Source organism: Elephantulus edwardii, unplaced genomic scaffold (genome assembly GCF_000299155.1).
Source record: "Elephantulus edwardii isolate Elephantulus edwardi_28Jun2011 unplaced genomic scaffold, EleEdw1.0 scaffold00122, whole genome shotgun sequence".
NCBI lineage: Eukaryota > Metazoa > Chordata > Mammalia > Macroscelidea > Macroscelididae > Elephantulus > Elephantulus edwardii.
This window is the reverse complement of record NW_006399872.1, coordinates 10,476,595-10,491,428: the sequence shown is the minus strand read 5'-3', so window position 1 is coordinate 10,491,428 and position 14,834 is coordinate 10,476,595. Positions and strand designations below refer to the sequence as shown.

General features: G+C 36.7%; 1 protein-coding gene across 1 annotated transcript in view; it reads left to right on the top strand.

The window, feature by feature from the left end:
• The window catches only part of LOC102877287 (neuromedin-K receptor-like), a 164,494-nt gene that overhangs the window by 48,383 nt on the left and 101,277 nt on the right, over positions 1-14,834 (top strand). The window contains exons 2-3 of the mRNA XM_006893097.1: positions 2,754-2,942; positions 5,002-5,152. Of these exons, the coding sequence (XP_006893159.1) occupies positions 2,754-2,942; positions 5,002-5,152 (340 nt within the window). The remainder of the gene's footprint in view (positions 1-2,753; positions 2,943-5,001; positions 5,153-14,834) is intronic.

Below are 14,834 nucleotides of genomic sequence, written 5' to 3'. Positions count from 1 at the left end.
GTATTCTAATGTTAGCTTTTTTATTTTAGTTGGGTCTGTTGTGATGTTACCTGATTCATCTCTTATTCGGATTATTTGTGTCTTCTCTCTCTTTTCTTTTGTGAGTTTTGCTAGTGGTTGAGGCAGAGGTCTTTAGCTAGACTCAGGTGTGAGAGATTTGAGAGAAGGCAGTTCAAGAGACCTTCTTTTGAGAGCTTGGATAGACATTGGCTTCCCATTGTTCCCAGATCTGTGGGTGAGGCAACTGGAATTCCAAAGCCTCTTCTGGAAACTGGAAGTCTCAGGAACTCTTATGAGTGGAGAGAGGCTATAGACAGCTTGAGCGTCCTCAGAGCCATCATAGCCTGGAAGAAATGCCTGGCATTTCTGGTTTGCCTTCCAACACAGATCTGTGTTTTTTGTGGGTATGTGGGATGGAAGGCCAATGGAACAGATCTGGGTTTTCATGGGAGTTCACAATGTTTGGACTGGAAAGCTTAAAAGCTTTGGAACAGAGGAGTAAAGGCTTAATATGCCTGGAAATAAATTGGGTCTAACTTTAGGAGCCTCCAGGAGAAGGAGAGGGAGAACACAGAGATCAGAAAGACAAAAAGGGCAGAGATGTGGCCAGAGCACAGGGGAGAGGAAGAGCAGCAGAATTTTGCTTTACCGTTCAGGCATCTGGACACTGCACAGACTGGTTCGGAAGAGAGTAAGGGGCACCAGCACTAGCCCTAAGGCAGGGGCGCAGCACCTTAACTCATCTCCCGGGTTTCTCAGCACCATATGTTAGGTTAGGTTAGGTTAGTGGACTTAAAGAATAAATCAGAGAGAACGAGAGAAAGCTTAATGCAGCTTTATTAAAGCGGGGTGGGGGTGGAAGGGGAGCTCCCCGGTGACTTCCTCATCCCAGAGAGGCAGAATGGGAAATCACACTGTGAACTTACTGGGGAGGATTTTTATAAACAGAGTCTTTAGGGAGGTACATTCTATTCTGATTTACGGACCACCTGCTAGCTTAGCCAGGCAGGCAAGGCCTTTTGCCTTCTTATCTGAAGCAGGCAAGGCCATCAACATTTGAGTTCTGAATTCTTCATTCTTCTCTTCGGCCCTCTTTGCCCAGACTAACATATAGTAGGTAGAAAAATTGGTAGGAGGTGGCACTAAAATTATGAGTTTTAATGGATGCTTCTCAGAACTTCAACTTCTATAAAAAGATGAAAAAAATGGACTTTGAAAACTATTTATGTGATATGCTAGCTAGGATAAAGAATAATCCAAACTTAGCTCTTACTTATGTAGGAATTATACTAAAAAGAGGCCAAAATTTAAGAAAATCTAATACAATGATATAGATGACTTATTTTGTGAAAGAATAAACTAATGTTAGTCTGTACCATTGAGTTGGAGCTAACTCAGAGGAAGTGCTTCACTAGGTGTTCACAGACTGTAAATTCTCAGGAGGATCTTATGAACAACAGTTCTGAACGTTGGCCTACCCTGTGCAATCCTCATAGACTCTAGTAGAAACCGTGGAAATCCATATCACTGAGAATCTCTCTTCCTCTGACCCTCCACCTTTCCTAACAGTGTTCCAAGGCCCGGCCCCTCCTGACAACATACCCAAAGTACATGTGAAGAAATTTCACTCTTCTTACCTCTAAGGAACACTCTGGTTGCACTACCTTCAAGAGAGATTAGTGTGTTCTTTTGACAGTCCATGGATGGAAATTTAAGTACTCTTCTCCAATGTAATAATTCAAAGACAATGATTCTCTGTCATCCTTATTCATTGTCCAACTTTTAGATTCCTAGGAAGTGATTGAAAAATCATGACTTGGATCAGGCATACCTTATTCTTTAAACTGAAGTCTTGTTCTTTAGCACTTTGAAGAAGTAATTCACAGTACATTTTCCTAGTTCAACAAGTCTTTTGATTTCTTGACTGCTGGTACCATGGGTGCCATGGTTTCATATTGTCTTTACAAAATAAGGCAAACTTAATTGTCATTACTATATTCTGAGACGCCTCAAATTTCCAAAAAGTTGTACTGTGAAAGTCATTTTTTAATGTGTGCTTTAAGAGCATAAAGTATCTTTTCACTTGTCTGTTTTATACAATTACATTAGCACCATGAAAATAATTTCACAAAACATTATTAGTTCAATTTGGAAACATGCGGAATGAGATTAACAATCAGCCTTAATTTAAACATTATTTTTTTTAATCCTAAACCTGTTATTTATTATTTTAAATACATATATTGATGATATTTTTCATGATGATTTATGAAAGTCCTTGATAATAAGATAGTGTTTACATTATTTGTCCAAACTTTCTGTACCAAATTAAACCTAAAGAAAAGAAATTAATGTACTTGAGCTGGTAAGAAACTGCACTGCAATCACAAAGGCATGTGGGAGGAGGATGGACAATCTCTTCGAATGCAATGAAACTCCTTCAAACCTGCTAGAGGGTCTGCTATGGGTCGGTTCTGACTCAACAGCACACAACAACAACAAGAAGAAGAAAAACATGTGTCTTTCAAATTCTATTTGACATACATTCTTAAATTGTGGTGTGTGTGAAATATTCAAAGCTTTTCATTTATATTCTATTGATCCTCACTTCATTTTTAAGGTGTTGATGTTCTTATTTATGTTTTAAAGCAAAATATTTATCAACTTTTTTTATGAAGAGCCAATGTTGACTACTGAAAGTTCTTTGACACTCTATCTGGGCCTTAGAAAAGGTTGTGTTTGTTTTTATACAGGTACATGGCCATTATTGATCCCTTGAAGCCAAGACTATCTGCCACAGCTACTAAAATTGTCATTGGAAGTATTTGGGTTCTAGCATTTCTGCTTGCCTTCCCTCAATGTCTTTACTCTAAAACAAAAGTCATGCCGGAACGAACTCTTTGCTATGTGCAATGGCCAGAAGGTCCCAAGCAACATTTCACGTAAGCCAATGCTCTACTTTTCTCTTAATTCAGTTTATCAAACCTTTACATGGGGAGCTATACTTATGTAACTATGATATTGTTTGGGAAAAGAGATACACATAAAATATGGTATGATCACTTGTATAAGTTACAGACATTTTCTGTCAGAAAAAATATGACTTATGAGTAGCTCTGGAGAGTTTGTTGCAGGTAGTATCTGATCAAGGTTTTAAGCAATCACTGAAGTAGGTATGTAAATGATCACTGGATATAGACAGCTCTGGTATCCTAGTGAGTATGAAGCTGAGCTACTAGACCAAAGATGCAGTTTCTAGCAGTTTGAATCCACCAGAGGCTCTGTGACAGGAAGATAGGCAGCTATGAGTCACTTCTGACCCAACAGCAGAGAGAGGTGATCACTGGTTATAAGAGCCATGCACAAAGGAAAGCAGAATTGCTATTGATTGAGAAATAAGTGAGAAAAAAGGAATTTAAGTCTAAAAATATTGATTTGATTTTTCAATAAACCTGATGGCAAAATTAAGGGAAAATCTTGTAGGTTCTTGAATGTGTTTGGCTTCATTCAGTTGTTGATTGATTTTAGCATTAGAGAAATTTGGATGCTACACTGAAAATAAATAGAAAAACAACATCAGAAATAATGATTTTTTTTTATTTTGGACTCATCTTAAGAAATGAAAAGGCAAATAAATAATATTGTAATTGGTTGCAACTTATGTCTATTATGATCATTGATAGTTTTTTCAAGAAAATTCTTACGTTCTTATTTTGGTGGCCTTCTACTTTTAAAATAACAAATGATTGTAGGATTGAACATTTAAAGTAACCATTTAATCTAACCTGGATCTCCAGATTTTAGAAGGAAGAAGATTGTTAGGAAGCAGTTGCTGAAGGAAAATTAGGTGGGTTTGATTGTGTGCCTTCAAATCAGAACTGACTCATTGTGACTCTCCAGTGGGATTTTAGTTAGAGGAAGTAAATTATAAGGAAGGAGACTGCTCATCCTCCTCCCTTGGAAAAGCTAGTAGAAATGAATATATTGTGTATGTATCTATTCTTTTTGATAATTTTTTTACTCATATGATAATATTATTATCAGGTTTACTTTACCTTTTTCACTTATTTTAAATCAATATAAATGTGTAAACTGCCAGGAAATGAGAGGATAGGGGATTTTATATTTGATACACAGGATTTGGAAAGGACTATTGTAACAAACTCTAATTACTTTAAAATTTTCTTTAAGACATCAGAAGTCCTAAAAGTTAGTAAGATTTCAGGTTGGATATTGTGATTTACCTCTTTGATCCCAATTGTATCATTATGATTTCAATTGAAAGTTATGAAATATCATATTTTCATTTGATAAGAGGCAATATCATATCTTTGGTTTGACTAATATGTCAGTGTGTTACTTACAAACTTAACAGTGTGATGACTATTTAATATAGTGTAATTGCACTGTGCCTTTGGAAAAATGCCAAGTAAATATTTTCACCTGGTTTTTTAATTTGTTTTTTTTAATTACTGTCTAAATTTCATGGAATAGATATAACTCAGTATGTATTTCTTAACAACCCGCCCCCCTCTTTTGGGAGAAAAACAATGTACTTCAAATATTTATGATGTTGCTAAGATATGTAAATGAGGCCTGCATAGAAGAAATTATGTCAGTTCCTTAGTTTATTTTATTCCATCCATTTTTCTTGACCATTTTTTGTTTAGCTCAATAATTAGCAAATTTTAAAAAATAATTAACAAATGAAGAAGAAGCCCTCACTTTGGATCCCTAAGTAGAAGAGACATGAGTAGTTTAAGTGTATTTAAGAGTAGTGATAGCTTCCACAGAAAATGTAAAACTAGGCAGAGATCAGTTGAAGCATTTGGCAGTGATTGTAGGTAGCAGGTATTTTGACATATTTCTAAAATGAGGGCATAAAGACAATACTTCAGCATTTTTAATGAGGTCTTAAAACTGAATGAATTCAAAATTTAACATAGTTCATCTTATGATATTATTCAGCAACTGTCTTTATCTCTTTCCTCTTTCTTACAGTTATCACATTATTGTTATTATACTGGTGTACTTTTTCCCATTGCTCATCATGGGTATCACATATACCATCGTTGGAATTACTCTTTGGGGAGGAGAGATCCCAGGAGATACCTGTGACAAGTACCAAGAGCAACTAAAAGCTAAAAGAAAGGTACTGTTCCATATGTGTTACCTGGAATTTATATAAACTCCGGTACATCATATAGGAAATGACCTAGTATGGACATTTTAATATAATGTGATCTTATGCCTTACTTCTATTTTATTTTTTTAATTTCCTTTTTCATTGACTTTCTTTTAATTTTTCTTGTATTATTTTCCTTTCCTAAATCATTGTACACATCCAATATCATTCTGAAATAGAACAGTCAATTCTTTGCTTATTTTTCATTAAAAAGCAGGATTTTGTTATTGCCTTTTGTAGAGCCTTCTTATTTACTCCCCCTGAAATTGCTGAAATTTCACTTTAAGTGAAGTCCCAGTTGACCATATTTCTCCTAGTCTAGCTTTGTCTGTCCTTTACTGAACATAATTTAAGGAACTCCCTCTGACTCTGATGTACTCTAAACTGCCTGAAGTTTGTTGACTTGCTATTTGTTATATCAGTAATATTATCACAGTAATAGCAGCTCTATAGTTTTCTCTCAGTTTTAATTTCCTACAGTATAGAACATTTTTACAGGAAATTTCCACTCTTCCTTACTTCTCTTTCTATCACCTATCTACCTTTCTCTATATATCTGTCCATGATTTGGTGGTTTCTAGGCTGCAATTATTTCCTCCATCCGTAATTCATATATTCTGTGTTCCAATTATTCGTGGTTGTTTACAGCTCTTTCTCTTCATATTGGAGTGACTTTCCATCTGGACTTTACCTCTAATTCTGTAGTTACACAGGCTCTTCTCTTGTTCACAGGAATTTCAAAGGTCTATTATTTTCGAAGCCCTGCTTCCTAGTCTGTCTTACTCTAGAAGTTTTGTTGCAGCCTGTCCATGATGGGTGGGCCTTTTTGCCATTTGAAGACTGGTGGCATAGCTTCTAGCACCACAGAAAACCAAAAGTTATAGCAGTAAAGCAGACTGACAAAAAAGTGCTATACTAATAACAGCAAACAATTAATAAACAAGTATATACACGTCCACTTATAAAGTAATTGTTGTTGTTGTTGTTCTGTTTTTGTTGTTAGGTACTGTTGAGTCAAGTGTGACCCACAACAACCCTATGAACAACAAATCTGAATGCTGCCCTATCTTGTGCCATCCTCACACTTCCTGACACATTAGAATCCATTGTGGTAGTCACTGCATCAATCCACCTGTTTGAGAGTCTTCCTCTCCTTTGATAACCCTCCAGCTTTCTGAGCATCCTGTCCCTCTCCAAGAAATAGCCATTTCTGGCAACATGACCAAAGTATGGGGCAAAGTGAGAGCATCTTTGCCTCCAAAGAGAACTCTGGCCTCACCCTTACCAGGACATACTTGGTTGTTCCTCTGGCAGTCCATGGGATGTTCAGCACTCCTCTCCAACCCCACAGCTCAGAGGCATCGATTCTTCCTGTATCATCCTTATTCATTGTCCAGCTCTCAGATTCATAGCAAGTGATTGAAAAGACTATGGCCTAAATCAGATGTACTGTAGTCCTCAAACTGGCATCATTACTCCTTAATAATTTGAAGAGGTCCTTAACTGCAGACTTTCCTAGTGCAATATGGCTCCTGATTTCCTGACTGCTGTACCAAGGGTCTTAATTGTGGATCCAAGTAAGATGAAGCTGTTGCCAGTTTCTATCTTTTCTCTATCATGATGCTGAGTATTGGCCCAGTGGTAAAACTCTTTGGTTTTATGAAATTGAGATGCAATCTATATTGAAGGCTATATTTTTTGATCCTCTGCAATAATTGCTTCAAGTCCTTCTCACTTTCTGAAAGCAAGAGTGTGTCATTTGCATAATGTAGATTGTTGATGAGCCTTCTTTCAATCCTGATGTCACATTCCTCTTCACAGAGGACAACTTCTAGAATAATTTTCTCAGCATAGAGATTGAATAGGTATAGAAAGAGAATACAACCCTGATGTACTACCTTCCTAATTTTAAACCATGTAGTGATTCCTTGCTCTGTATGCACAACAGCCTCCTGGTCTAGGTATAGGTTTCACAAGAGTAGCTTTAAGTACTCTGAGATCCCCATTCTTCTCAATGTTAACCATAATTTATTATGATCCTCATAGCCAAATGCCTTTGCATAGTCAATAAAGCATAAACAGACATTCTTCTTTACTTTTAGCCACGATCTATCTGACATAAACTATGATATCCCTGATTCCATGACATCTTCTAAACCCTTCTTGAACTTTTAGCTGTTCCATACTAAGTACTGTTCTAGCCATTTTTAGTGATTTTCAGCAGTATTTTGCTTGCATGTTATATTGATATTGCACAATAGTTTCCACATTCTGTGGGATCACCTTTCTGGGGGATGAGAACAAATTTGGACCTCTTCTAATCTATTGGCCACATAGCTGTCCTCCAAATTTCCTGAAACAGACTGGTTAGCACTCCAGGCTGCATCTGTTAATTGCAACAAATCAATTGGTACCCCATTGATTCCTGGGCCCTTATTTTTTGCCAAGCCTTCAATGCAGTTTCTACTTTCTCCTTTATTACCATTGGCTCCTGTTCATATGGTATTATCTGAAATTTTTCCAGTGTCAGTCAGTTCTTTTTGGTACTTTGTGATTCTGTATATTCCCTCAAATTTGCATGTTGAATATCAATCCCATATATAACTAACTTACAGATAATTATTCTACCTCTACCAACAAAATGTAAGACAATCATGCATGCAAATACTATGAGGCAAGATACCCTCTTTGACCTCATCTAAGGCTGATGATGTCACGACAGGGAGAATCCTACCTGGAGATATTTGGCATAGGCAGTGGCTCAGCTGGGCTTTTGGTTCTGATGCTTAGCATGAGGTCTTAGGACTGCTAGGCTTAAAAGCACAATGACACTACTGAGGCCAAATGGAATCTGGCTGAAAGAAGATAATAACATGAGGATGTCTGTGTGTTATGGACTATACAATGGCATTTGACTGTGTGGATTCTAGGAAAATATGACTAACATTGAGAAAAACGGAAAATCCCAAATAAATCTATACTCAATATATACCTAATCCAGAAGCTATTGTCTGAATGGAACAAGAAAGCACTGTATGGTTTAATATAAAGATGGGCTTGTATCAGGGTTACATCCTTTCTCCATACATATTCAATCTCCATGGTGAGCAAAGAATTTGTGAAGGTGAACTCTAGGAAGAGGGATGTGGTATTAAGATCAGAAGAAGATGATGCATCAGCAACCTCTATTATGCAGATGACACAATCTTGCTTACTGAAAGTAAGGACTTGAAAAACTTGCTGGAAAAGATGGACTACATGTCAACATCAAGAAAACAAAAATTCTTACCATTGTACCAAAAGGCAACATCATAATAGATGGAGAAAAGTTTGGAACTATCAACAACTTCATCTTACTTGGATTCACAATCTAAACACTTGAGGCCAGCAGTAAGGAAATCAGAAGATGTATTGCTTTGGGCAAGTCCACTGTAAATTACTTCTTTAAAATACTGAAGAGCAGAGATGGGTCCGAGTCATCCATGGGGTTATAGGTTCCTCAATTTGGGGGTTCTTGCCTCCATGGCTATGAGGCCATCCCAGGGGCCAAACAGGACAAGCGTCTTTAATATACAAAACTTCCAGCAGAGAAAAGAATTTTCTTAAATCTCTGTGACAGAGGGCTGACAGGAGAGACTCTGCATACAAGCTGCCTTGCCTGGCAGCCATGGTCTCCCACCATACCAGAAAGAGAGGAGAACACTAAGCTGAAGGAGAAAAAAGTGCATGAGAAAGTGCTAGAATAGAGCAGTTGGTCTCACACCATTCAGCCACTTCATACATGATGGAGAGCTATAGAGATAGTGTCAGAGTACAATATCAATGCAAGATTCCTGCAGGGCTGCAGGGCAGAACAAAGAGAACTTCAAGGACTTTAAGAAAGGCAAGTTTCCCCAGAAAGGACTTACAGTAGATTGAGTCAAACCATAGACTGAACATTTTAATTTGGCAACTAGTTAGTAACATTATAGAGGCAAGAACCATCACCAACTTTTGCAGACAAAGTGGAAATGACCTAACATTTATCAAGAAAAATGTCAAGAAAAAATATTCCATATTTATCTGGCAATTTTATTTAACTGGGGTCCAAGTATTCACCAACTTTTGCAGACAAAGTGGAAATGACCTAACATTTATCAAGAAAAATGTCAAGAAAAAATATTCCATATTTATCTGGCAATTTTATTTAACTGGGGTCCAAGTATTGTATTTTAATTTGCCATTAATAAATTTGACCATTTACAAAATAAAAAAGAAAAGAGGAGGAGGAGGAGGAGAAGAAGAAGAAAAAAGACTTCCCATAATTTCAAGAAATTAACAAGCAGATTAAAACACTGTAGGGGGGAAATCAAGCCTTCTCCCCAATAACAACAGGCTTGAAAGCAGGAGTGGCATCCACTTCTGAAATAGCTTGTCTCCAGAAACACTATGACCTTGGAGAAATGATTAAAGTTATACAAGTGTTCAGGTTTCTCACTCAGAGGGTCATTCTGAGTCATCTATGATTAGATAGCACTTAACAATAAAAACAGAACATGACTAGGTTAAAGAAGAAATAAAAAATGAAATAAAAAATTTTTTTTAAACAAATGATAATACAATGTACCAAAACCTCTGGGATGCAGCTAAGGCAGTCCTAAGTGGACAATTCATAGCAATAGGCAAACACATTAAAAAAATAAAGAAAGAAGCAAAATTAATGAGCTAAACTAATGAGCTATTTTCTTCAAATAGAAAAGAACATCAATTTAATCCAACAGCCTTTAGAAGAAAGGAAATTATAAGAACAAGAACAGAAATCAATGAGATAGAAAACAGAAAACCAATTGAAACCATCAATAAGACCAGAAGATGGCTTTTCAAAATGATCAATAAAATCAACAAACTATCAGCAAACTTAACAAATAAAAAAGGAGAATACCCAAATAACTTAATTAAGGAATGATAGAGGTTATATCGTGACTGAACCAGAGAAAATGAAATGTATCAAGAGGGAATATTATCAAAAGTTGTACTCAGATAAATTTGAAAAGTTAGAGGAAATGGAAAATTTCCTTGAAACTTAGGCTTTACTCAGATTGACACGGTCATATGTAGAACATTTTAACACACCCATCACAAAAGAAGAAATTGAGTAGATTGTAAGAAGACTTCCACACAAAAAAAGTCCTGAACCAAATGGCTTCACAGCTGAATTCTACCAAACATTCAGAGAAGATTTATCACCAATTATATGTAAGTTCTTTCAAAAAAATAGCAAATTCTTAACAAAATCGTAGTCAATAGAAACCAAAAGCACATTTAAAAAAAATTCATCATGACCAAGTGGAATTCATTAGAGGTATTCAAGGATGGTTCAACATAAGAACAATAATTAATATAATTCACCACATTATTGTTACTGTTATGTGTCATTAAGTCACCTGTGACTCATAGCAACAATATGAACAAGAGTTGCAATGTTGCTCTATCCTGAACCAACCTTATTGTCTCTAACACACTACCTATATACCTTAGTCACTGAGTCAGTCCATCTCATGGAGGATCTTCCTATCTTGTGCTATCCCTCTATTCTTCCAAGCATAAGGTTCCTCTCCAAGAACTAGTCCCTCCTTGTAAGATGCCTAAAGAATGTCAGATAGAGCTTCAGAGTCCTTGCCTTCAAGGAGCAGCTTATTATCACCCTCTCCAGGACAAATCTGTTTGTTCTCTTAGCAATCCATGGTATAATGAATATATATAATTCATGGTATAATACTCTTCTCCAACACCATAGCTTAAATGCAACAATTCTTCTTCCATCATCGCTAGTCATTGTCCAGCTTTATGATGCATAGCAAATAGCTGTGAAGACCATGGCCTGAATCAGGTGTATCTTATTCTCCACACTGACATCAGTGTTCTTAAATACTCTGAAGATATCCCTGACAGCAGACTTTCTCAGTGCAATTACTCTTTTGATTTCCTGGTTACTGGTACCAAGAAGGTTGATTGTGGAGCCAGTCAAACTGAATCTGTTAACAATCTCAATCCCTTCACTGTTCATCATTATGCTGCCAATTGGCCTAGTGGTGAGAATCTTTGTCTTCTTTATGTTGACCCTCATCCATATTGAAGGCTGCAGTCCTTGACCTTCTGCATCAAGCACTTCAGGTTCTCTTCACTTTCTGCAAGCATAGTTGTGTCATCCTCATAATACAGGTTGTTGATGATGCCACACTCTTCCTTATAATAAAACCCAGCCTCCCAGATGAGCTGTTTGATATACTTTTTCACCACATTAACAAAGCAAATAACAAGAAAAATATAATCCTAGCAATTGATGCAGAAAAGACATTTGACAAAATCTAACACCATTCCTGATGACAATACTCAGCAAAATTGGAATATAAAGGAATTTCCTCAACATAATGAAAAATATATATATGTAAAACCAAGAGTTAATATCATCCTCAATGGAGAAAGACCAGAAGTATTTTCCTTGAGACGCAGATTAGCCATGGAAGCCCACTGTCACCACTTCTATTTAGTATTGTATTGGAAGTACTTTTTAGGGTAATGCAAAAAGAGAAGTAAATAAAAGGCATCTTCATTGGCAAAGAACTGTCAATATGTGCAGATATTATGATAGTGTACACAGAAAACTCCAAGGATTCAGCAAAAAAATGTTAAACCTCTTAGACCAATTTAGTGGTATGTCAGGATATAAGATCAATATACAAAATTCAGTAGGATTCCTCTACAATAACAAAGAGAACTCAGAGAAGGAAACCAAGAAAGCAATACCATTTATAATAGCCAAAGACAAATTGAGATACTTAGAAATGACCCTAACTAGAGACACAAAAAAACCTATACAAAAACAAACAAAACTCCTACAAAATGTTTTTGCAAGACACAATTGAAAAACCTAAATAAATGGAAAAATATTCCCTGCTCAAGGATTGGAAGACTCAATGTTAAAATGATAATCCTACTGAAAGCAATCCACATGTTCACCATAATCCCAACACAGATTGTCGTTGTTGTTGTTGTGAGTGACAGGATAATATCCATACACATACAAGGAAGTCCAGTGAATGCCACTATCATTCAGATATAAGCACCAACAACCAGATGAAGGAAGAGGATATAGAAGATTTTTACCAACTTTTACAATCAGAAATCGATCAGAAAAGATGCATTGATAATAATGGGTGACTGGAATGCAAAAGTTTGGAACAGAGAAGATTCAGCACTTGGAAAACATGGACTCAGTGATGGAAATGGAGCTGGAGAGAGAATGATTGAATTTTGCACAATCAATGACTTATTCATAGCAAATATGTTTTTCAAGAGACATAAACACAGGTTATATACACGGATTTCACCTGATGGTATGCATAGGAATCAGATCGACTATGTCTGTGGAAAGAACCAATGGAGAAGCGCAATATCAGCTATGAAAACTAGGCCAGGAACTGATTGCGGAACAGACCCCCAACTACTTATATGCAATTTCAAGCTGAAGCTGAGGAAAATTAAACCAAGTCCACGGGAACCAAAATATGACTTTGAGTCTATCCCACCTGAATTTCAGAACCATCTTAGGAACATGTTTGAGGTCTTGAACATGAATGAGCAAAGACCAGACGAGTTGTGGGAGGATATCAAGGATATCATCCAGGAAGAGTGCAAATGGTCATTGCAAAGACAGAAGAGGAAGAGAAGACCAAAATGGATGTCAGAAGAGACTCTGAAAATTGCACTGGAGTACAGAGAAGCCAAAGCACAAAGAAGAATTCAAGATACCAAAGAGTTGAATAGAAGATTTCAAAAGGCAGCACGGGATGACAAAGTAAAATATTACAATGAAATGTGCAAGGAGTTGAAGTCAGAAAATCAAAAGGGCCAAACTCTCTCAGCATTTCTTAAGCTCAAGGAACTGAAGAAAAAATTCAAACCTCGAGTTGCTATAATCAAGGATGCTGATGGCAGAATATTAAATAATCCATGAAGTATTAACAGAAGATGGAAAGAATATAATGAGTCCCAATGCAGATACCAAATTTCTTTTTCAAGGAGATAGAAAGGGAAATTGTTAAGTTTACTTGGAGAGGAAAGAGACCCCAAATAAGCAAAGCACTTTTGAAAAATAAAAATGAAGTAAATGTCTGTGCTTTACAAAATCTTTTCCCAAAAGAGTGAAAAGAAAATCCACTGACTGGGGAGGCATAGAAATTCCTGACCTTAAAACCTACTACATACCAATAATAACCAAAACAGCATGGTATTGGTACAATGAGAGGCACATAGAGCAATGGAAGATAATTGAGAACTTAGAAATGAATCCATCTGTCTAAACTCAACTGGTATTTGACAAAGAAATAAAATCTATCCAATTTAGAAATTGCAACCTCTCCAACAAATGATGCTGGCAAAACTGGACTGCTACCTGCAGAAAGCTGAGACAGGATCCACATCTCACACCATACAAAAAACCAACTCAAGGTGAATCAGAGACCTGGAATAAGTCCCAGAACCATAAAGTTCATTAGAGAGAAACTAGAAGCAAGGTTAGAAGGCCTAGTCTACGGTATAAAGATACTGTCAAATACAGCCAGAAATGTACAAGCCGAAGAGGATAAAATTGGTGAATGGGACCTTCTATAGAGTAAATTTCTGTGCTTATCAAAATCTTTTCCCAAAAGGGTGAAAAGAAAACCTACTGATTGGGAACAAGCATCTCAGACAAGGAACTCACAACAAAAAGTTTACAGAATACTCCTGGGCCTCTAGAAAAAAAGGACTGATAACTCAATTACAAATTGGACAAGAGACATGGAAAGACTTCTAACAGAGAAGGACATTCAGATGGTCAACAGACACATGAAGAAATGCTTAAAATAACAGACAGAGCTTAATACCACCACCGCCAGCATAGAGAGTGCTCTGTGGGCCCAGTGAATAGAAATTTATGCAAACAAGTGGAAGGTTGGTGATTTTAATCTGTGGCCACCAGGAAGGTTTTAATTGTTTTTGGTTAAACTTTCTTCTAAGAGGTATGGCACTGGTCTGTCCATTTTCTGTAGAGAGGTAACCTGTGGTTGTTGTGATGCTGAGCACTGTGACAGTGATGCATCAAATGGAATAATGGTTACCCATGGACAGTGTTTGGTGGAGCTCCCCGATTAAAACAAGCTTGGAAATAGCAGTCGCATCCACTTCCAAAATAGCTTGCCTCTGTAAACTTTATGAATGTGGAGAAACGAAATTTATACTGTTGTTCATGTCTCTTTTGTTCATAGGGTCTCTATAAGTCATCTACGACTCGATAGCACTTAACAAGAACTTAAAAATTACTACATGCTAAATAAGAATAACTTCTGGATAGTGGCTAAACAGAAGATATCAATTAGTACCCCACATGCCCTACAGCTTGAGTTGTTTTTGTTGTTGTTGCCCACCATAGAGTCAGAACTGATCCATAGCTGACCCTCCAGTGAGTTTTCAGAGGCAGTTAATCATATTTCCCACAGAGCAGCTAGTGATCTCAAACTGCATACATTTAAGACTGCAGGGCAGCTTCTTGCCACTAGACCACCAAAGCTTCTTAAAACTTGTAAGATTTTTTTTGTTACTCTAATAATATTTCAGTTAACAGATGCTG